The sequence below is a fragment of the Pomacea canaliculata genome, linkage group LG4 (genome assembly GCF_003073045.1).
Source record: "Pomacea canaliculata isolate SZHN2017 linkage group LG4, ASM307304v1, whole genome shotgun sequence".
Taxonomy (NCBI): domain Eukaryota; kingdom Metazoa; phylum Mollusca; class Gastropoda; order Architaenioglossa; family Ampullariidae; genus Pomacea; species Pomacea canaliculata.
Window position 1 is genome coordinate 24,785,475 of NC_037593.1, and position 21,273 is coordinate 24,806,747.

The window sequence follows — 21,273 nt, forward strand, 5'->3', positions numbered from 1 at the left end:
TAAAAAAGTTTTAGAAAGAACTACAGGTAAAAATAGTACAGATTTTAAATGACACAAAAAAATCTGGAGATGAGCACAGCTCGTACAATAACATGGGGTCTAATGACTGCATCATGTCATGATACAGTATTATAGTCAGTATCATAGAGCATATATTTTTATTTATACTAGATTACCATTTGAAGCAGCAAACATGAGTCACTAGATACATTCATTTTAAATCCATACAAACTTCCTTGCGACGTTTAAAACAATAATGAAGATATTTAGCAAGGTTGTTCAGGTGAGAAACATCTTCAAAACAGAGTGGAGTATGATGGCTGGGATCTTTTGACTATGTAGAAATTCGAGTCGCAGATCTTCTAGATGGCGGCACTGGAATCATCGTCATCATTTCACGCGCTCCTTCATCAGGACTGTCGTCTTTCTCTCATCTTCTTCAACCTGTTCCTCCGAAACTTCTTGCGTGAATCATGAGTCATGACAAAATATGCTGTCATCCAAATAGGTGGCAGCATCTACAACAACGTGCACTTCGCTTGTGACATCCAGACGATTAAGCACAAGACTGGCAGCTAAATAGATATGTATCCCGTCCCGATGGGCCACTCGTCGCTGAAGTCCAAAGGATCCAGTTTCATTCTGTCCAACAGTCTTGTCAGCAAAGTATGGGGGAGGGAAGCAGAAGGAGCTGCTAGAAACGTTAGAGAGTGGAACCATCTTAGAGACCTCGACCCTTCCCGTAACCATAGCAAATAAATAAAACTAACAATGAAGTTTTTGTCTCCCCCACCCTCCTACACACATCCTTACAACCATTAAGTCAAAAAGACCAGGTGTCGTTGACATGACAAACACACACAAGCGAAAGAAAGAATGAGAAAGAAAGGAAAAGGAATGTTGGTATGCAGGGTAGAGAGTGGATATTATTTAGATTTTGTGTTTTCTTTGAAAAACTTGAGACAAGCACAGTTCCGTTTCAAGTGACATACATCTCTTCCTAAACCAAGGCCCTCCGTTTCCCTATCCCCCCTATTCCATCCTCAGATGTCGTGAAGGGAGGTGGGTGGGTGAGAGGTGGGTGGGAGGGTTTGTGCTGAGAAACAAGATGACGGTGGCGTTGCTGTCACAGGGGGAGACAAATGAGAAGTTTTTGCATAAGAGACAGACGCGGAAAGGACTCATTTGGCGACGTGGACAGGACGACCACTCACCTGCTGAGAGGCGTTTGGCGAGGTCTCTACCTGTACTCCTCAGTCAGTCCGTGCAACTTCTTTAGAGGTAAGGTCGTTTTGACGTTCTTCCCTTCTTTAAAACATCTCTTTACAAAGTTTAGAACATTGTATACTTCATTTAATCTTTGTTTCCACAATCAAAGAATGGGTGTTCAAAGCCTTGTAGGATTTAATTAATTCAAAGGTCATTTTTTTTAATCCTGAATACATAGTGGTGTGAGCAATGAGCTAAGGATGTTAATGTGTATATGTTGCTGTCTTTTAGAGCATTTTTCAGCATCGCAGCACTTTTATAATTCTTGGCAAAATATCATGACATACATTTCAGATCTTATGAGAAATATTAGGGAGGGCTTTGGTAGAAGGTAGAGTGAATGCGCGCGCAAGTTTTTGGCAGAGCGCTATTACAAGGTAACAGCTCGATCCTCTTGAATAGAAGGAAGAGAGGGTCGGGTACGATAAAGTCTTCAGGTTTTGTCATTTATTTTAGCTGCAGTCTGTCAACGCATGCGCGTAGAAATGTCTCGTTGATGGCATCCTGCTACATTTTTTTATCCTTCTTCACGTCGTCAGCCTGGATTCCTTTAACATTCTTTGGCGCCCTTGTTCTTTGCTTTGTGTAAGTGGGACCAAGGCCTGGCTGTTGGTTGTAACTACATTTTTTTTATTTAGGTCCAACTGCGTTTTTGTATGAACGCTAATGTCAGTCGTCTTCCTTGCGCTTCAATGCAAACAAATGCTAATAATAATTTAATAATAATAAAAAAATTAAAAGGAAAGGTTCACAGCAAACTTTTCTAGTCAGTGGGGAGCTGCAGCTAAAAACTTGATGGGCGTTGACCTTCTTTGTCAGTCAAGTTCTCACAAATTTCCTGTTTGTCCCACCTTTCCCCGTGCGCAGCGATAATTCGTAAACAAAAAGAAGTACAAACAAGTCTTTGAGTGACATGCACGGCAGGTGGGCATTGTGTTTACCTGAGACGACAAAGACGTTGTTGACTTGATAAAATAAAAACAAACGTAAGAAGGTTTAAAATGTTAGGATTCACGATCATTATTCCCAGTCACACCTTTGTAGAACATCGCACAATTGTTCTTGGCTGCGATCTGTCAACTCACAACGCAACGTGACATCTAGTTAAGCATGAACTTTGACCTTCCTTATAAATAATGACTCGTCTCTCGCGGAAAAAGAAAAATGAAGAGAAAGCATTCTTGTTCTCTTGATTGAGTGGTCACGACGTGTGACGTAGATGTAAGTTAACGAATGTAAGCGGTGCGTCACGTGGATCTCGCTCGCACGCGCTCGTCCTGTGGTCGCTCGTATGTCACGCTGCGTGACGTGACTCGTCCTGTGAGGGGATGGGAAGATGGATGATGGCAAGGATAAGGTTGACATCGCAAGGGTCTGCCACTGAGGTCAGGTTCTGAAGCGGACCACTTGTAGACAAGAAGGAAGACTTGTAAGGAAGAAGGATCCTCTCGAGAAAATCAAAACTGAGGCCGAGTCGCATTTTTTTTTTTAACGGATGGCTTGCTGACAACGGAGAGCAGGAAAGAGAAAACTACATTTTTTTGTCTTCACGCTAAGTTCTCTCTCCGTGTGTCTGTGTGTGTGAATAAAAAAGCTTAGCTGTTGAATGATGTGTACATATTCATCTTATTTTGTGTATCACACACGTCTTTGTTTTTACTTCAATCGCTGATAATAAAATACATTTTATTTTGAAAAGGACGTTGAACCATCAAATAAACAGTTCAGATTTTTTTTCTCTCTCTCTCTCCCAACTCTTTCTCTCTTTCCTCACTCACACTTTGCCATCTCTACGTCAAACCCGGACATTCGAAATTTTTCCTTTCTTTAAAAAAAATAATCATGTCAAGGGCGGCGGGCCTCACCTCGTGAAGGATTCTCGGCATTGTTTGTGTTATTGTTGTTGTCGTTGTTAACTCAGGTGTTGTAATGTTGTTTTAAAAGACTTAAATGTTCGAGTGCCCGTACATTTTTAGATCACCGCGACTATTAGAAAAGCAGATAAACATCACCACCCGCACTTACACATACATGCATGTATATCCATCTCCTCCATAAAGACACACACGCACACACACTTTTGATCGTGTCTTTAAAAGACATTCCCATAAAACAACGCGCTATCTAATAAGAAAAAATATCCTAAACATTACAGATAATTTTAAATTATTAAATATAAAAGTAATAAAATTCACCTCAGTATTGTTTTATTCGTTCTTTACACCTTTCTTCATGTGTAGTCTTCAGCACACCTCAATGCTCAATCGCCCCTAATATTAATTCAAAAAATAAAGCATTGATTATTAGCAGAGATTATGAGTCTTCGAAAATGAAATTTATGGTAGAAGTACACTATCATTATGTTTCTTTATGTTTTCTTTCCGTCTGAAGATGGCATTTCTTGTTCTTTTGGCTGTCATTGCGGGATTGGCTGCCTCTTCAAGTGCTAGAGGTAAGTGTTACAACAAGGCAACGCTGACCACAATAAAAACATGTTAAAATATATTGTTATAGTTTGAAACATCCAGCTGGAAATTGAATGAAATTTATTTATTTTTAATCACAGCATTTCTGATGTCGTTGAACTGATTATTTATTATTATTAATTATTTATTTATTTTTAATCACAGGGTATCTGATGTCGTTGAGCTGAACGTGAAGTGTATTAGTGCAGAAAAGAGAGAGAGTATTGACATACTGTATATGCAATCTGTTTACATATTTCAGAGTACAGTTGTACTGTGGACGATAACCTGTGTACTAGTAATGGTGTACAGACCATAATCATACAGAACGTGCGCATGTGCTGTCCGCACGGGGCTACCTTCCAGCTCAACAACTCACAGTGCATCTGTGTAGAGGACACCCGGGGTGCGTCTATCCTTTTTTTTCTGTTTTTCTACCCATTCTTTTTTCTTTCTTTTACCCCCTACTACCAGTTGTCTATCAGTCGATCCCTCCAGCCAGATTCAGTATTTCCTTTTTTTCATGAATGTGTTGAGATGCCTTATAAACAACAACAACAACAACAGGCTAGAGTTTCGTCATGGCTGACTCGTTTGCTCCCTGTTTCCGGCCATGCGCAGAAGAGCCGTGCCGGGAAGGGATACAGAGCTGTCGAGACGCCAACAGCTTTTCCACCAACTCACGCGGCATCGTGCGCTGCTGCATGCCGGGATACGCCATCAACAGCGTCAGCAGCAGCTTCGTCAACGGTCACCTCGTTGACATCTGCACGTGCACACGCACGGGTAGTGGCGGCTTCCTGTCCTCCTTCATGGGATTGGACAACACCGGTCAGGTGATGATCAGTTCCGGTAACGGCGGGGCTCAAGTCTATCCTTCCGCCAGGGGCTCCACCGTCAACATGACAGGTATGATCAGCGGGTTTGAGAGATCTGGTCTTTGCTTTCTCCTTTTCGTCTAAAAATTAAATTTGAAAATAATTCAAATCTTTACAGACACATGAAAAGGAGATAGAACGTCTTTCTCGAGACAGCAGTTTAGAGGTCCATATCGTTACGTCTCCCTACGTCTCATTACGTCTTCTTACGTCTGCAGAAGTCCGCGAGAAGTGGCGCCAGATGGGGGAAGGGTGGAAGCAGTGGGGCCAGCAGTTCGGGAACAACTTCCGCACGTGGGGGCAGAACTTCGCCAGAAGCATGCACCACACCGGGCGAGAATTGGCCCGCAGCCTGACGGGAACGTTGCACAATACACTGCAGCGGACTCTGGGCTCTCTCTTCAAATCCTTCTAGGGACAGCGACACTGTCTACAGTCTACAATCCTGTCTACAAACTAGAGACAATAGTGTAATTTACAGTCTATAAATTGAAGACAACATTCAAATATATGCCAACAGTCTACAGCCTACATCTTATCTCTTTCTCTCTCACACACACACACAAAGCAGAAAAGAGGACATCCTCAGCGATGAGACACATGGACACATTCTATCATCAGAAAGAGTAACACAAGAAACTTTCTATCTGTCAACACTCTGATAAAACATATTGTAAATCATACATGTAAATGATGCTTCTAGTCTGCACAATCTGTTGGTGCTTTTTATTATTAGTGTTGTAGCTGCTGTTATTGCCATTATTGGAGGGAATGAAGCAAGAATAATAATCTTATTTTTTAAAATACGTTCGTGACAATGTGGGATCTGCTAAAGTTTGATGTATCACTTTGAAGACCTAATCTCTGAGTCTGCTTAAAGATGTGGTTGTCAGCTTTAGGGAAATGTAAATAATTATATACCTCTTTAATTATTCATTACACTTATTTTTTTAATTGTTTCTCTCATCTTCTCTTTGTAACCAAGTTGTCGGGGGGTGTGGTTAAATGATAAGATTTTATCCCACACGCTCAACCAGATGCAGGAAGAGAGCAGTCCGATGTCTTGTCCTTTATTGAAAGGGTTTGGCTGCATCCCTCTACAGCAAGTTTCAGCATCCAGTCGTGAGCGGAAGCTGTCTGTCCCTCATTCTGTCGTGTCGCTGATCGAATCTCCAGCACGTCTGTCATCCGTTGGTTGGTTTATTTAGTTGGAAAGTGGAATTTTGCACTACGAGGAAGGGGAGGAAACCTTGAGATGATTTTTGCACTGTGGAGGAAAGAGAGAAGGAGAAAACCAAAGAAAACTGCTGACACCCAGCCCTCGGATATAGGTACAGAGAGTTGTGACGAGCGAATGTTTTAACCACTACACTACCGGGCATCTTAGCGTTTGTCGTCCCATCATAGCTCTGCCCTTGTATACCCCGGGTAGTCCCTTCAATCAGCACCTTTAGCCCTACCACCCAACACACTTTGTGGGGGCAATTGAGCATCTCCCGCCTAAATATAATCCACCGCCGACCCTCCACATCTCCACACGAAGTGAACAAGGAGCTCTGACTTGCACTAAGATCTTAAACTTTTTTGTCTTTCTTCTCTGGCATCTCACATGGTTAGTTTGTTTGTCCACACCCACCTCTAACAACGACATTTCTAAGATAGGGTAAAGAAGGTTAATTCGTTTGTAATGATCGCTGTACATATTCTCTGCCTGTAGCAACCCTTTGCTTTATGCAGACTATACCAGTCTTCATGGAATTTCGACCAAGACTTGCACTGATAAAGCTTCTCTATGATGGACCCACCCACGCACGTTGGGACCAAATCACTTACATTTAAGTTGTAAATGAATAATGTACAGAGATTGCACATGTTTACGTTGAATAAAAAATAAATTTTAATGTGTGAGATTTTTGTTTTGTTTTGTTTGGGGTTTTTTGTTGAAGGGCTTGTATTTTAACTTCACACGCACCTGTTCATAGTCTTAATCTGTCACTGATCATTGTCTTAGTAGTCTGGTGGTGCCAAGACAACAGAAGACTGTGTGGATAGGAGCAAATAGTTTAATCATTGTTGTTGTTGTCAGATATCAGCAGTGTGAATCTTGCTCACGTTGAATACACATCGAGCGTCGCGTCAAGCTAGAGTTCAATGCTTGGGTCCCTCGCTCCTTTTTATTTTTGCTCAGAAGAACTGTGTCGGGAAGAGATTCTCTCCTCGTCGCACACTGTTGCATGCCAACAAACAGGAAGCATAAGAAAGCCAGGGACATGGGGGAACGTGGGAAACATGGTCAATTTGGTCGACATAACATAGCAAAATATGAAAATCCATCAATAGTATGGCTAAAATCCCACAAGCAGGTAACAAGCACACACACACACACAGACATGATGACATGATGACATCTTTAATACCAATGACTCATGGTCATTAGGAGGGGAGATACAAACATATTTACTATACAAAACAGCCTGTTCAACAGCAGTCTCTAGGTAAATTACATTTTTCATATGATTTGAACCTAAGTATAATATATTATGGTCATCCGGCATATTTTCTTTCCTAAGGGGCATGACTGTTATATATATATTTAGATATTTCATTATTGTTTCATTTACCTATATAGTAGTTAAAACATTACCTATTGAATAGCACGGTATTTACAGGTGCTTCTAAGTATACCCAAGCAATTCACTTATTCCAAAAATATACAATAAATCAATACACAAAATTCCCACATACATATACAAGTCTACCCACTAACCCTCTCAGGTAGGTAATACTCACAGATATCTGCACAGAGAGAGGAGGAGAGAAAGGAAGAGAAATCCACTTACGTTGTTAATGAAAGGGAGATGATGCGAGAGAGAAAGAGAAAGAGAAAGAGAGAGAAAAAAACGCGTTTGAAATGTTTGTTTATATTTAAGCACAGCTTGCATCGACAGGTCAGGACCGTTATCAAACCGTTTTGAAGTGACGTACAAACTTAAAAAAAAAAAAAAGTCTGAACAGTCTCGCCTATCATTTTTCACATCCTGTTGACGACTTGAAAGAGGGAGACAAGTGTAAAATGGCGGTGTACATAAGCTGAAAGACGAATCCCTCCCATTACCATGAAAACATAAAAATTTCTGAAACGCCTTTAGAAACGCACTAGGATTACAGACGATAAAAGATTTCTGTCGACTGTGAACAGTCTATTGTATAGAAATGTTCTGTCCTGTGTTGTCTGTAATGGATATGTGTGTATTATCTTTCACAATTACCGACGTGAATGCGTGAGTCATTTCCCTTTCACTTTGAGGTCGACTTTTTGATCGAGGCGCTTCTTCCAATCCTCCATCTTTCCTTTAAACTGCCGACCCCACTGCATCCATCGGTCCGCAATCTGGGCCCAGTAATCATTAGTGCCTGTGAACGAAATGGAAAGACATATCACACGTGTCATCAGACCACCAATCAGGAATGTTAAACACAGGATTATCTTGTGCAATTTGCTTTATACACAACAGGTTTATCATGGGTAGTTTATACCTCAAAGAAGGAGGTTTATTGCAATTTATTGAGGATATAAAAAAGAGATGTCGTATGCTTGATAATGACTACTTTTACATATTAAGCAAAAAAAATTTACTTTTTTAGTTCGGATTATTTTGTTTTTGTTTTGGTTGGGGTTTTTTTGGGTTTTTTTTTGTTGTTTTGTTGTTTTTTTGTTTGTTTTTTTTTTTTTTTGCTGTTGTTTTTTTTTTTTGGGGGGGTTTGGTTTTTTGTTTCTTGTTTTTTGTTTTGTTTGTTTGGTTTTTTTTTTTTTTGTTTGTTTTTTGTTGACTTAGAAATTGTGGCTTTTTGACTATGCATGTTCCATCAAACCATAAAGAGTTCAGAACACAGAAGAATGCCGCAGAGAGAATTGAATACGAAGACCCATGTAATGTTGAAAAAAAAGAGGTGAAGAACAATCAGAAATAAGGAAAGGTGCAGAGAGAAAGGAAGAAAAGTAGGCGCTTGCTGAATACCCGTCGGGTTCTGGTTGCCGTTGTTGATAACTACGTTGCTGCCGTAATGTCTGCACGCGTCATTCACGTTGGTGATCCTGTTGACGTCGTCCGTGTAATCCACGTTACCAATGAAGTCCTTTCTGGCCAGGTTGCCCCTGTTGTCTGTGAAGACTACGTTGCCCATGTGGTCACTGTTGATTGTGTTGCCCTCGTTGTCCCGGAAGTTCACGTTGCCCATGAAGTCACTGTTGATCGTATTGCCATGGTTGTCCTTGTAGACCACGTTGCCAAGCATGCTCTTGGTGACCTCGTTGCCTTCGTTGTCCCTGTAGTTAAAGTTGCCCATGAAGTCTTTTGTGATTTCTCTGTTGTTCCTGGCCATTGTGACTATGCGACTGAGGTTGGTCGTGTCGATCCTCCCTGTGAAGGAAACCGCGAAGTCGCCGCTGCCCCCATTGGTACACTTGCAGGTGTTGACAACGTTTTGGCCGTTGATGACGCTGTAACCGATCCTGTACATGACAAATCCCCTCATACAACAGTAGACACCTCCGAGAGAATTTGTGCAGGTCCTGTAGGCTTCCTGGCAGCTCACCCTCCCTTCCTTGCATGGCTCATCTGCTCAAGGTCGGAAAAGACGAAAAGAGAACGGGACGCATACGAGTAAGCTATCGTTGAACTCTAGCTTTGTGTTACGACTAATATATTTCTTTGAAAGTCTTAATTCAGACCATTGCCAGCTGATTAAAACCCACTCTCCCAATCAACATTTTATCCAATAATTCTGCTAATTTGCGGCTTCACTGCTTAAATTTTGCAGTTTTATTTTTCTTATTATTTGCACTTGAATAACAAGAGCCGCATATAAAGTGATAGTCAAGTACTTACATGTATTATATATAAATATAACAGCTGACGCATGACATTTTTTTAAGATTGGAGCCTTGTCAGATCTTTTACTTTCACTCGGTAAGGGTTTTAAAATACGGAAAACGAACAAAAAGAAAGATAAGATTGGATGTCCAAAGGAAAGAAGAGACAAGAGAAAGAGGTTTAAATAGATAAAAACAAGCCACAGGCCTTACCTCGAGCAGACGCAGAAGCTACCAGAACCACAATGACACACAGAAGACAAGGAACCATGTTCAGACAGCTAGAGAAACAATGCAAAACAAAAGTAACCCAATCATAGTTTTCTTTCAAGTATTTGTTTGGGTTTTTTAATTTTATTTTAAAAAATCCTTGCAAGGTCATCGTTAGTTCCTATTTCATGACCTGCACTTTAGAAAGTTTTCTTTCTACACCAGGCTTTTTTTTTTCTTTTTTGCCTCTTGGTTCCTTTCATCCCACAATGTCAGCCTTTCTCGTGCCACATTTTTCACGCCGTGACTAAATGTAAACTATCAATCAAAATAAATAAAACTAAATGTAGGACTAAATATGCAGCAAGTAATTTTTACTAATAAAATTTGATAGCTCTCAGAAAGGATAAGGACCGTTTAATGAAAACACGCTTTAAGGTATATGAAGTTGGGGCAGAAGAATGTAGTTGTTAACATCTCTCTCCCTAACTACTGGAAAGTAACGGTACTATCGTTACCCTTGTCTTTCTTACCTTAAGAACAGCAGAACAAACTGGATCAAGAATACAGGTGGTTTCCTCGGTAAACGTCTCTCAACAGGTGAGCTGTCGTTCTCTCCAGGTAGATGAAAAATATCGTGCAACGAGATCGTTTCTTTTATTTAGAATAGGCTGTTAATTTTTTTTCCCCTTTGTGACTGCAAAACAATCGTCTTGCGTAACAAACTGATCGAGTTGTGATGTTAAATCGATAGTTGTTTGTCTTTCAATCTTATGTAGTCTTCCGTTTTATACCTGTCTCACTCGCCCAAGTCGTAAACAGGATGTGAAAATGTGAGGTGAGACTGAGTTCAGATTATATTTTAAAGCTTGTTTTTTTCTGGTCTGTCTATGCCAGCTGCGCAAACATTTCAAACATGTTCTCTCTTTGTGACCGTAGTTTGTTGAGGGTTTTTTCCCACGCAACAAATTACAAAAGGGCGGATTGGGGTGACTCAGAGGAAAGCAGAGCCAGGCATGCTGGGACTGCACACGTTGCGAAAGAGTTAACACACTGTGACGACACTACGTTGACAAAATACAGCAGGCTACATTTTAAGTAGATCATTGTGTACGGTCGACGAATGATTTCATAAATATCAAAATAGCCCTTGAAAATGAAAATGTTCCCCAACCTGTTGTAGATCAATATGACTATGTTGTAATTTGAGATATTGTGTTTTTGCAAAAAAAGAACGGCAGGGAGGATTACAGGGGGCAGAGGGAGGGAGCGACTGGGTCTTGATGTTTGGACACCTCCCACTTCACTCCAAACGTGCCTTTCCTACGACACATGAACAGTCAACCAGTCAAGTATGGAAATGCACATCAAACGTGCAAGTGTTTTACTGCTCTGCTACACTCAATCCGAACAATTAGCGAGATTCTGAGATAAACAACGGATCGAAAGTTGATATCAAATGGCAGCTGGAAGAGTTAGAGGATGATCTCAACTCCATAGAAGCGGGGAAACTTGGCTGATGAAACATTCCTTTCTCACGATAACGAAAATCCCACTATACAATCACGAACTTTTATTTCTGGACTGCTGGCAGACGATTTTTTCCAGTTAACTACTAAAACGAGGCAAGTTACTACAAAGCTTCCGGTTTATTCACATTTCAGATTAACTACTAAAACAAGGCATGCTTCTACAAAGCTTCCGGTTTATTCACATTTCAGATTAACTACTGAAACGAGGCATGCTTCTACAAAGCTTCCGGTTTAGTCACATTCTTTGTTTAGGCTCATTGAGACTAAGAGCAGAAGCTAAGCGTTGGTCTTGGCAGAAAGACAGCAATCCACCTATACACATCCGTGATACAATTATAAGATTATTCTGTACACACTTGAGTAAACAACTGCATGCATTTCAGAAAATGCCTTAAGTAATAAATGCCTAATGTTGACTGCGTTAACAGTGTTCAGAAAGAACTTTGTTCTTGACCCGTGTGCTCCACTTTACTTTCTCGCCCTTCTTCCAGAAATATTGACAAAGGTCACACAGGACAACAGCACCAAGGATGGTGCAAAGTGCTATGCTGCAGGCTACTCCCATCACTGCAGCGGATGGGTGTTGGTCGGACACGTTGCATCTCTTCCGGATCTGCTGGCTCAAGCCGGAAGGCCACACTTTCAGCAGGTCTGCCTTGCTCTTTGTTTACGGATCTCAGATGTGAATCGCTGAGGAAGAAAACAAAATAGAAAAATCTCAGTTATTTCAGCATACACACTGCTTGAACACCACTTCAAACAAATATGCTGCATAATACTGTATGTGCACAAGCATGCTAACATGAATATTTTAGGCAAATAGAGCTTACTTGTATATCACACCATTAAGTACAAATGTGTAGTAATAATAGGAAATGAATCCCAATATCCGATTAAAAAAAAAACAAACTTTATTTTACGTTGTCTCTGATGTCTAGCAAACAATTAATTCAAAGACTGCGATCGAGGAGATAGCACTGCATCTTAATATTGAATGCACCTTACATATGAAGATTAGAAAAATTCACTCACTCTTCTTTCGGTATTTTTGAACCGAGTGCAGTGCTGTCTCTCTCTCCTTGCTGAATTAAGCAATCAAGGATCAATCACACTTTTTATGATTGAGTTTATTTCACAAGAATCAACGAATGAACTACATGGATGTTATCGTAATTAGATGTTTGATATACTTTCTGCGTTTGTTATTTGTCTTCATATATTTATAGAGCCGTCCATAATTAAAAACAAAAAAAAAATAATTATTATTCCACAGCGTTTATTATACGAGTTAACAGATAATAGGCAAAGGTGGAGGTTAACCCGAATAGCTTAAACGCACAGCAAAAGTAATCATTATGATTGTAGCGGTAGCACCGAAGTGAGCTCTCAGTAACAGCGAGGAAGCACTCGGAGGCTAGCTGTCTTCTACACACGTTTTGATGACGTCATGCAAAAAAAAAGTTCATCGCTCAAGGGAAACTACTCTTCAAAAGTTAGGGAGGGGTCAAGAATAGTTTGTGACTTACTTCCCCTACACACGTTCAACTTTGTTATTATCACACTAAATTGCAAAGATGTCACAGAAATTTCATCGCGTGCGTAATGGCATGGCTGATAAAGAGACGCTGGAAGTGTGTTTTGCGGTCGACTCAGACGAGGATCGTGATATTGTAGCTGAAGATGACAATACTGAAGGGAGAACTTTCGAGGAAGAAGTCCCGCCACAAGTTTGTAAAAACGCGTGTTCAGTAAGAAAACCCCACATGGTAAGTCAGCACATGATGAGTCTCAAGTTTTTAGATGATTTCTATGACTGATGAGTTATAGGCTATGTCCCTTCAGTAAAGTAAAAAGCTTTTATCCACCTTATTGTCCTGGATGTAACCTAACTGACTGAGGAGGAAATGGTGGCATTACAGTGTCCGTCGTAGTATACCGTCTGTAGTTTAATATCATCATACTCGAAGCTCCGACCAACCTAAATCCACCGCCAAACTAAGATCATATCCAGTATGGCGTGTTGTTTTGTAAGGTTTTATGAATGAATCGATACTGCATAGACATCTCCAATTTTACTTTGCGTAGTAATTCAAACCGCCGGTGTTATCATGAATGCATGTTGGTTTTTAAAAAAGTCAAGGACGTGATATTAGTTCGTGAAATAAATCGAGAGAAAAGGTCCTCATAACTATATGCCTACTTTACAAGAAATTGAGAGGAGATATCTTAATAAAATCCCTTTCCAAAAAATGCAAAATGCGATTGTCTTATGAGAATGCAATTTTTTCACGATTAGCTGGAATTCACTAGCATTCTACTAACGCCCCATAGGATTATGTTGCAAACACACAATTTTAACTTTTTGGTCGGCTTAATACCAAGGACTGTAGAATCTTTTGGCACCAGAATTTTGTATATCGAGTGTGGACAAAATAGAATCAAAGAGAGGAAATGTACATAAATATAAATTGGTTTCACTTTATGCATAACACCCCTTACTCTTACAGACAAATGTGTTATTTTAATTCTGACTTGTGTGATAATGAGAAAAGTGAAAGAATATTAAAATATTTTATATAATATTTAGTTTCAGAAAGCTGTCTGGGGCTTCAAAAGAAGCACAGCATTGACAGTGTTTCTAAAGCGCCAAAAGCGAAAGGAGGGTGAAAGTAAGTATCCTATTTTAGCAAGAGCACAAAAATATCCCTGTAACCTTTAACCTACACTGATTGTTGAAAACCAGGCACTTTCCCTAAGCCATCACCCATCCCAAAATCAAAACAGTCTAATGGTTTGGATTACGGATATGTAATTTTTTCAAATGACTATTTGTATTTATTTACAGGTAATGTAGCATTTCTTGCAAGAGGCAGGGCAGAATATGCAGCTCTGTCACCTCTTGAGAAAAAAAAACTGGCGACAGAAGCTGCATCCAATACTCTTCCAGAAACTCTGGAAGAAAAAAAAGAATATCTTAAGCAGCTCATGCGCCAACTACACAAAGTGGTGAGTGTTCACCACATCACTTAGACACTGGTATGAAATGTACATGATTCCTTTTCTCCTTTGTTTAACTTTACACTGATATATATATTAGATGTATACAGGTGCACTTTACATTTATTTGCAATCTAATAATAAAAGTACAATTGAATCTTCTACTTTGCAGGAAAATGTTCTTGCACACATTGGTGCAACATACTACATTGAAATAAATTTTGACGACACGAATCATACTTTCGCACATGATAGCATTCCTAGACATGTGCTACAAGAGACTCGATATCCATTGCAGGCACCTTTATCAAACGTCGCATATCTGCGCAAGTGTGTGCAGAAAATTTTTAATGATGCATATGGTGAGAAACTGTCGATATTGTATCCCTTCGAAAATATGTAAAATACTTGCCATCAGAAAAAGGACTTTTATATTTTTCTTAAAGGTGTCATGCTATAGAGGAAATGCAATCAGCTTACAGGCATAGATTTTGTTTTTATGACCAACAAAGTCAGTATAGAAGATGCTGGGAAAACCTGCTTTTTCCATTACTAGTAGATGCAGGATGAGCTAAGAAACTGCTATAGCAAGTATGAGCACAGCAGTTAAGCTTTCTGCTGTCTTGGGGCATGAGTTACACAGTATTAGAGCATCTCAGTGTTCTGAGGAACTGAGTTGCTTTCGAACATTCTAGAAGAATTATAAGTAGGTAATATGTATTTATTGTATTGTGCAGATAATTTTATACCATCTTATCTGACCTGTGAATGTTTGATTTCAGCCAAAGCATTGGGAAAGGAGGAGTGCAACACCAACTTCCCCTACAAGAGACACTCTCTTTCACCTGTAGTCAAAATTACAGGAATGCCAGAAGGTGTTAAATTTAAACACCCTTCCAATTATGGAGCAGGAACATTAAAACAAATAGTTGCCATCAAGGCAAATATCAAGATGGAGCTCATAGCCCCAAGGTACATTTTTATAGTTTTATAGTTACTCGTACAGCAGAATCAGAATGTAAACAAAAGAAGCTGCATATACTGTATATTTTTGTATGCTATATAATGTGCTGTTGTATAAAAAATAATGTACCTGGACAGATGTGGTCCACGGCCCATTAAGTTTTTTGTCAAACACAAGGAAGAATTATTGTATTGTATACCTGATTAAAATATCATTGGTGTGCAGTGCCCCAGAAGTCATACAAACCGGTGTGGTGGAACATATGTGAGTATATTGTACTGTGAGACACTCGAGTCGCTATAAGGTTATGGTACAATGATGTCACAGTGCAGTGTGGCAGAAGACTCAAGTCTGTGTGCTGCAGAAGTGGTACACTGGTGGTGGTGGATATATGAGTATATTACTGTGAGACACTGGAAAATAAATACAACGTATGTGAAAACAGCAGTAGTGGATTTTATTTTCAATATTTTTTACAGAAACAGATCATTTCTGACTATGTTCATTCTGAATAGTACAGTACAGTGTGAGATCTCATGCTTAACTCGTTGGTTTCTTCAGTTTCGTGGCAGGAGAATCAGCTTCAGAAGTGGTACAAACTACCTTGGTGCAGGATATGTGAGTATGTTTTACTGTTTTCCAATGATTTGTACAGAAACAGATCAGTTCTCACCAACTGATCAATATATAAACAGCAATACAGGATTCCAATGGGTCTGTTCATTCTGAAAAGTACAAAACAATGTGCGAATTTACACAAAATCTTTGGTTTCGTCAGTTTTGTGATAAGTTTATGGCACAATTATGTATTCCATCTACACAAATGTCATTGTGCAGTGTGGCAGAAGACCCGAGTCAGTGTGCTGCAGAAGTACAAACACCGGTAGTGGCGGCTATGTGAGTATATTACTGTGAGACACTGGAGAATAAATACAATGTATGTGGAAATAGCAGCAGTGGATTTTACTTTCAATATTTTTTACAGAAACAAATCAACTCTAACCATATATACATTATGTAGGATTCCCATAGGTCTGTTCATTATAATTAGTACAGTACCGTGTGAGATCTCATACTTACCACTTTGGTTTCTTCAGTTTCACGGCAGAAGAGCCAGATACAGAAGTGGTACAAACCACCTTGGTGCAGGACATGTGAGTATATTTTACTATTTACATGATTGTTTTCCAATAATTTGTACAGAAACAGATCAGTTCTAAAAATATAAGATTCCAATGGGTCTATTCACTCTAAAAAGTGCAGTACAATGTTAGATTTCATGCTTACCTCTTTTATTTCTTCAGTTTCATAGTAGAAGACCCAGCTTTAGAAGTGATACAAACACCAGTGGTGGCGGATATGTGAGTATATTACTGTGAGACACTAGAGAATTAATATAATGTATATAGAAATAGCAGCAATGGATTTTATTTTCAATATTTTTTACAGAAACAAATCAGTTCTAACAATATGGGATTCCATTGTGTCTGTTCATTCTAAATATTACATTACAGTGTCAGACATCATACTTATCTCTTTGGTTTCTTTAGTTTCATGGCAGAAGACCCAGCTTCAGAAGTGGTACAAAGACCGGTGGTGGCAGATATGTGAGTATATTACTGTGAGACACTCTAGAATAAATACATTGTATGTGGAAATAGCAGCAGTGGACTTTAATTTCAATTTTTTTTTTTACGGAAACAAATCAGCTCTAACAATATGGGATTCCATTGTGTCTGTTCATTCTAAATATTACATTACAGTGTCAGACATCATACTTACCTCTTTGGTTTCTTTAGTTTCATGGCAGAAGACCCAGCTTCAGAAATGGTACAAAGACCAGTGGTGGCAGATATGTGAGTATATTACTGTGAGACACTCTAGAATAAATACATTGTATGTGGAAATAGCAGCAGTGGATTTTAATTTCAATTTTTTTTTTACGGAAACAAATCAGCTCTAACAATATGGGAGTCCATTGTGTCTGTTCATTCTAAATATTACATTACAGTGTCAGACATCATACTTACCTCTTTGGTTTCTTTAGCTTTGTGGCAGAAGACCCAGCTTCACAAGTGGTACAGACCACCTTGGTGCAGGATATGTGAGTATATTTTGCTATATTACACTGTAAAATATGGTGAATAGTATAGAATAGTATGAAAATATGTAAGTCTAATGTAACTGTCATTATTGTGCAATGCAGAAAAAGAATGTAGCAACTGAAGTGCTGCATTATTACCCGAGAATGTTGGATTTATCAGAATCATTCACAGAGCTTTTGATAAACAATTTTGTATGATTATTTACATTGATTAATTTGCTGTGTTTTCTTTTTATTCTGACCAGGCAAGAGGGGCCCACAAGCAGTTCGCAAATTAGTAAGGCAACTGATTTTCTCATTAATGCATGCAAAGGAAGCAAAAATTAAATATATCTGTGATATGCAGTATGTCAATGCAAACATGTATTTGCTCCTTGTCTGATATTATGTAAACATCAAAAACCCCATTTAGATTCTGTTAAAGCAGAGACATAATTGCAGGATGCAGTGTCTGAGATAGCTGAACAGATGACTGTTTTGCTGCCCGTCATCCGTCCCAAATTCTGTGACAACACCAAATGTACACAAGAAACACCTTGTTTGTAGTCATTACAGTATCCTGCCTATGTAAATCAACACCAATTTTTGTTAACACAATGCTAAGGCTACTGTTTGTTCCCTCATGAAGGCAAATTTTGAAAGGTCTTAGTCAAACAAAACAGATGGGTCATAGTGAGAGCAGGCATTGATAAAATCATTTATTTCTTATTTTTTACTTTGTCTATTTATTTGTGTACAGGTACAGTACAGGATTCTGCAAAGCAGCAGCAGGAATCAGGGAGAAAAAAGAAAAGAACAGGTGATAATTCTTCATGTTCCCTGATAAAAGAAAAATTTTGAAAGATCTCAGCTAAATGAAACAGATGGGTCGTATTGAGAAGCAGACATTCATAAAATCATTTATTTCTTACTTTTTTACTTTTTCCATTCATTTGTGTACAGGTACAAGAAAGGATTCCGCAAAGCAACAGCAGGAATCAGGGGAGACGAAGCAAAGAACAGGTGATAATTCTTCGTTGATAGGTTTTATAGGACAAAGTTTCCAGCTGTTCCACTTTTCTGGTTGACTGTATTGTTAACTGCAGTGATGTATATGTCTGTAGACATTGTCCTGTGTTTGAGAAGTCACAGCCTTCAGGCATGCTTATCAACAAATATATCTTTCTGATGCCAGCAATATTTGTATTGATGCTGAGTCACAACTCTTATTTCATGTTATTGTGCAGGACTCAGAACTCTGTGGACAGCAGCAGAAGTACTTCTTGTTCAGCAACACTTCGGTGAGGAGTTGGCCGGGCTGAAGCCAGTGTCACGCAGCAGCATTGACAGTTTTCTGGAGCAACAAACAGTGGTCAAAAGGACTTCTACTGCATTGGGAAATTATCTGTTAAGGAACAGGTAACTGCAACACTTACACAATTAAGGATACCTGTCAGCATGAGCCTCTATAGCTAGAAGAAAACAATTATATCTTCATTGTCTTCAGTATCAGTCTGTTAGGGTGGGTGGGTACCACTAAAATCCCACTAGGCAAGACATCAAACAAAGTAACTAGGGTTGGATAAGACACACCCTGCACAACCCTGCTGAAACCAGTGCCAGGCAGGCGTTCGAATGCAACCCTCAGGGGAAGAGGATAGTTGGGAGGCCAAAGCAGACTTGGAAAAGATCAGTAGAGAGCAAGGCAATGGATGCCGAAGCCACATGAGCCCCATTAAACTAAATAAATGGTGGTGGTGTCAGCTGCACTTAGAATTTGTAATAATGGCATATGATATTCATTTCTTCTTGTGCAGCTTGAAACAGATAATTTTTATTAATCTCACCTGTAACTTCATGTTTCAGGAAGAAAAGCAGACCTGATGATCAGTAGTGAATCGCAGCACCTTATCACCAAGACTGATGACGCTTGAGATATTGGATTGAGTCTTAAGGGCATTCTGTACTTTCAAGACGCATTTTCACTGCCATGTGCTATCTGCTTCACAGAGCTGACTGATGTGTGGGTTCTTTCTGGGTACTCCACCTTCTTATCACCAACCACCTGTGTGATAATGTTCCATGATGCAGCCCACCAAATTCAAGACATTAAAAAATTGCAATTTTTCCTTTTTGGTAGCTGTCAGTTACATTGAATTATATGTATTCTTCATTGCTTTGATGTCTTTGCAGAAATAAAGCATTTGCCCAGTGATGGGATTTGATCCCAGTACAGAAAAAAATACGACTTGTATGATTAGTTGTGACACTTGCCTCATAAGGTATATGTTTCTATCCATGTGATTATGACATGGTAGGGTGTTGTGGTTGTGTGGCTGTTACGTAGGTTCGGATGTTATGAACTAATTATTTGATCTACACTGTTGGTGTTGCTATTGGTTGTGTTGTAACTGAATATATAAAAATGTAAAGAAGTTATGAATGTGGAAGATTGTAAGTTTTTTAATTGGTCTGTATGGTTAAATTTGTTGCTGGCATGTGTTTGTGCGACGGTGCTTCTCAGGATTCATCATTAAAAAAAAAATGTTATTGTTATTTTGGTGTTTTTGATACAATGAAAAATTATTGTCTCAAGTATTGGTTCATTATCATATCTTGTCTATCCAACTTAAGAATGAAGGATGACCAATGTCATTCCTTGTCAAATAAAACCAAACATACTGTATCATATAATCTATCATTTCTTGGCTTCATTCCTTGGCTGTTCTTTGTGCTGAACTGTTTTGTCATAGAATAAGAAGTTCTTATCTGGTCCTTGCACGACCGCCTAGAAGTTTTGGGGACATATCATTGGGTTGTTACTGTGTCTGGACCTGATTCTGGTTGAGGAAAGAATGTGCTTTAGTGTCTGATCTTCAAAGCAGCACCGAGTGTTTTGACTGTCCTCTTCGCTAGCTACTTTCAATTTTTGGTTCTTTTTCGCCTGAGAAATCGAGTGGGTTGTAGCCTGAGTTCTTTTACAGGTTCATGACAGAGTAACCAAACATGTATGTAATATAATAAAGTACCTGAACAAACCTGTGAGCACAAGATACACATAAACATGTAGTAGGTTTATATAACATGTACGTAAATAGAATACACAAAATGTGAAATTGGACTATGTCCTGCTATCCAGTATTGGGTCCTCCCAATTCGTATAAGGGTTCAAATGTCTTGGGAAGGCGTCATGTTCACTCATCTGATACAATGGCAACTTCAACAGAAAAGGTAATTCTTTATCTGCATCCATCAACATGCCCAGGATTGTTCCAGCCATCGTATGTCTAGAAACAGCTGTTGGTGGGGTTCCTGTAAAAAAAAGAATATACCTATACCGTCTGTCACGCAGAAGCACAGTTATGGAGATCCTCAACTGTCACATCCTTATAAAGAAGCATCTTCAGCGGGAATTCTATCCAAACTTCATCACCCTGGTGGTGCCGATCCTCACCTACGGGTGTGACAAAGGACTGTGCTCGCCGAAACGAAAAGGAGAATCCAGGCATTCGAGAACAAGTGCCTGAGGAAGGTGGCCGATGCTGTGGTGGCCAAAGGAAGAACTGGCTTACGAACCTCAAAGACTGGAATGGTTGTCCTGTGCTCAACTGTTTCACCATCTGTCAGGCCTATCCAGCTGCTGTTAGTAGGCCATAATCTAGTTGTAGAAATTTATCTGTAGCTTTATATGCTGGCCTAAATGGTACCACTGGACTGATGCTAACAAGAAAATGAGTCACTGCCTTTGTGAATACCTTTGTGGCTTTTTTATGGTGTTTTCGCATTTATTCATTGTTTTTTTTTATATTTCTATAAATGTTTTTGCAGTGTTAGACTGTTAGCACAATGGCTTTTTATGTAGCATTGTTACTTCCTGTTGCTGCTGTTGGGGTGATGCACTTTTTTTTAAAATGACCCTTCATTCTGAGTGACCATGGTTCATTTGATACGTAAAAGAAATCTGGTCCTATCTGTAGATGTTACCTGACATGCTATCGTGTG

General features: G+C 39.3%; 3 protein-coding genes across 11 annotated transcripts; 2 read left to right on the plus strand and 1 right to left on the minus strand.

Annotated features, from left to right (window-relative positions):
- Positions 1–1,147: 1,147 nt before the first annotated feature.
- On the plus strand, positions 1,148–6,520 carry LOC112562213. The gene is made up of 5 exons (XM_025235308.1): positions 1,148–1,281; positions 3,661–3,721; positions 3,997–4,140; positions 4,356–4,643; positions 4,831–6,520. Exons 2-5 carry the CDS (start codon positions 3,661–3,663, stop codon positions 5,025–5,027), a joined length of 690 nt encoding a protein of 229 aa, XP_025091093.1. The 5' UTR covers positions 1,148–1,281; the 3' UTR covers positions 5,028–6,520.
- Positions 6,521–6,657: 137 nt separating this feature from the next.
- Positions 6,658–10,616, minus strand: LOC112562212. Of its 2 annotated transcripts, none has more exons than XM_025235307.1 (5): positions 10,229–10,616; positions 9,699–9,766; positions 8,632–9,231; positions 7,874–8,026; positions 6,658–6,839 (listed from the first exon to the last, which is right to left on the minus strand). In XM_025235307.1, exons 2-4 carry the CDS (start codon positions 9,754–9,756, stop codon positions 7,899–7,901), a joined length of 786 nt encoding a protein of 261 aa, XP_025091092.1. In that variant the 5' UTR covers positions 9,757–9,766; positions 10,229–10,616; the 3' UTR covers positions 6,658–6,839; positions 7,874–7,898. The 2 variants fall into 2 exon arrangements, with proteins under 2 accessions (XP_025091092.1, XP_025091091.1); XM_025235306.1 differs by having other exon boundaries at positions 7,882–8,026; positions 10,229–10,613.
- An 861-nt stretch (positions 10,617–11,477) lies between these two features.
- LOC112561829 (general transcription factor II-I repeat domain-containing protein 1-like) lies at positions 11,478–19,827 on the plus strand. Of its 8 annotated transcripts, none has more exons than XM_025234586.1 (18): positions 11,482–11,876; positions 13,815–13,896; positions 14,073–14,233; positions 14,397–14,586; positions 15,007–15,196; positions 15,414–15,452; positions 15,750–15,806; positions 16,026–16,085; positions 16,286–16,342; positions 16,493–16,549; positions 16,739–16,795; positions 16,988–17,044; positions 17,236–17,292; positions 17,538–17,569; positions 18,032–18,091; positions 18,235–18,294; positions 18,519–18,690; positions 19,138–19,827. In XM_025234586.1, exons 1-18 carry the CDS (start codon positions 11,637–11,639, stop codon positions 19,163–19,165), a joined length of 1,656 nt encoding a protein of 551 aa, XP_025090371.1. In that variant the 5' UTR covers positions 11,482–11,636; the 3' UTR covers positions 19,166–19,827. The 8 variants fall into 8 exon arrangements, with proteins under 8 accessions (XP_025090377.1, XP_025090378.1, XP_025090376.1 ...); XM_025234587.1 differs by lacking the exon at positions 11,482–11,876 and adding an exon at positions 12,681–12,993; XM_025234589.1 differs by lacking the exon at positions 16,739–16,795 and having other exon boundaries at positions 11,480–11,876.
- The last annotated feature ends 1,446 nt before the right edge of the window (positions 19,828–21,273 follow it).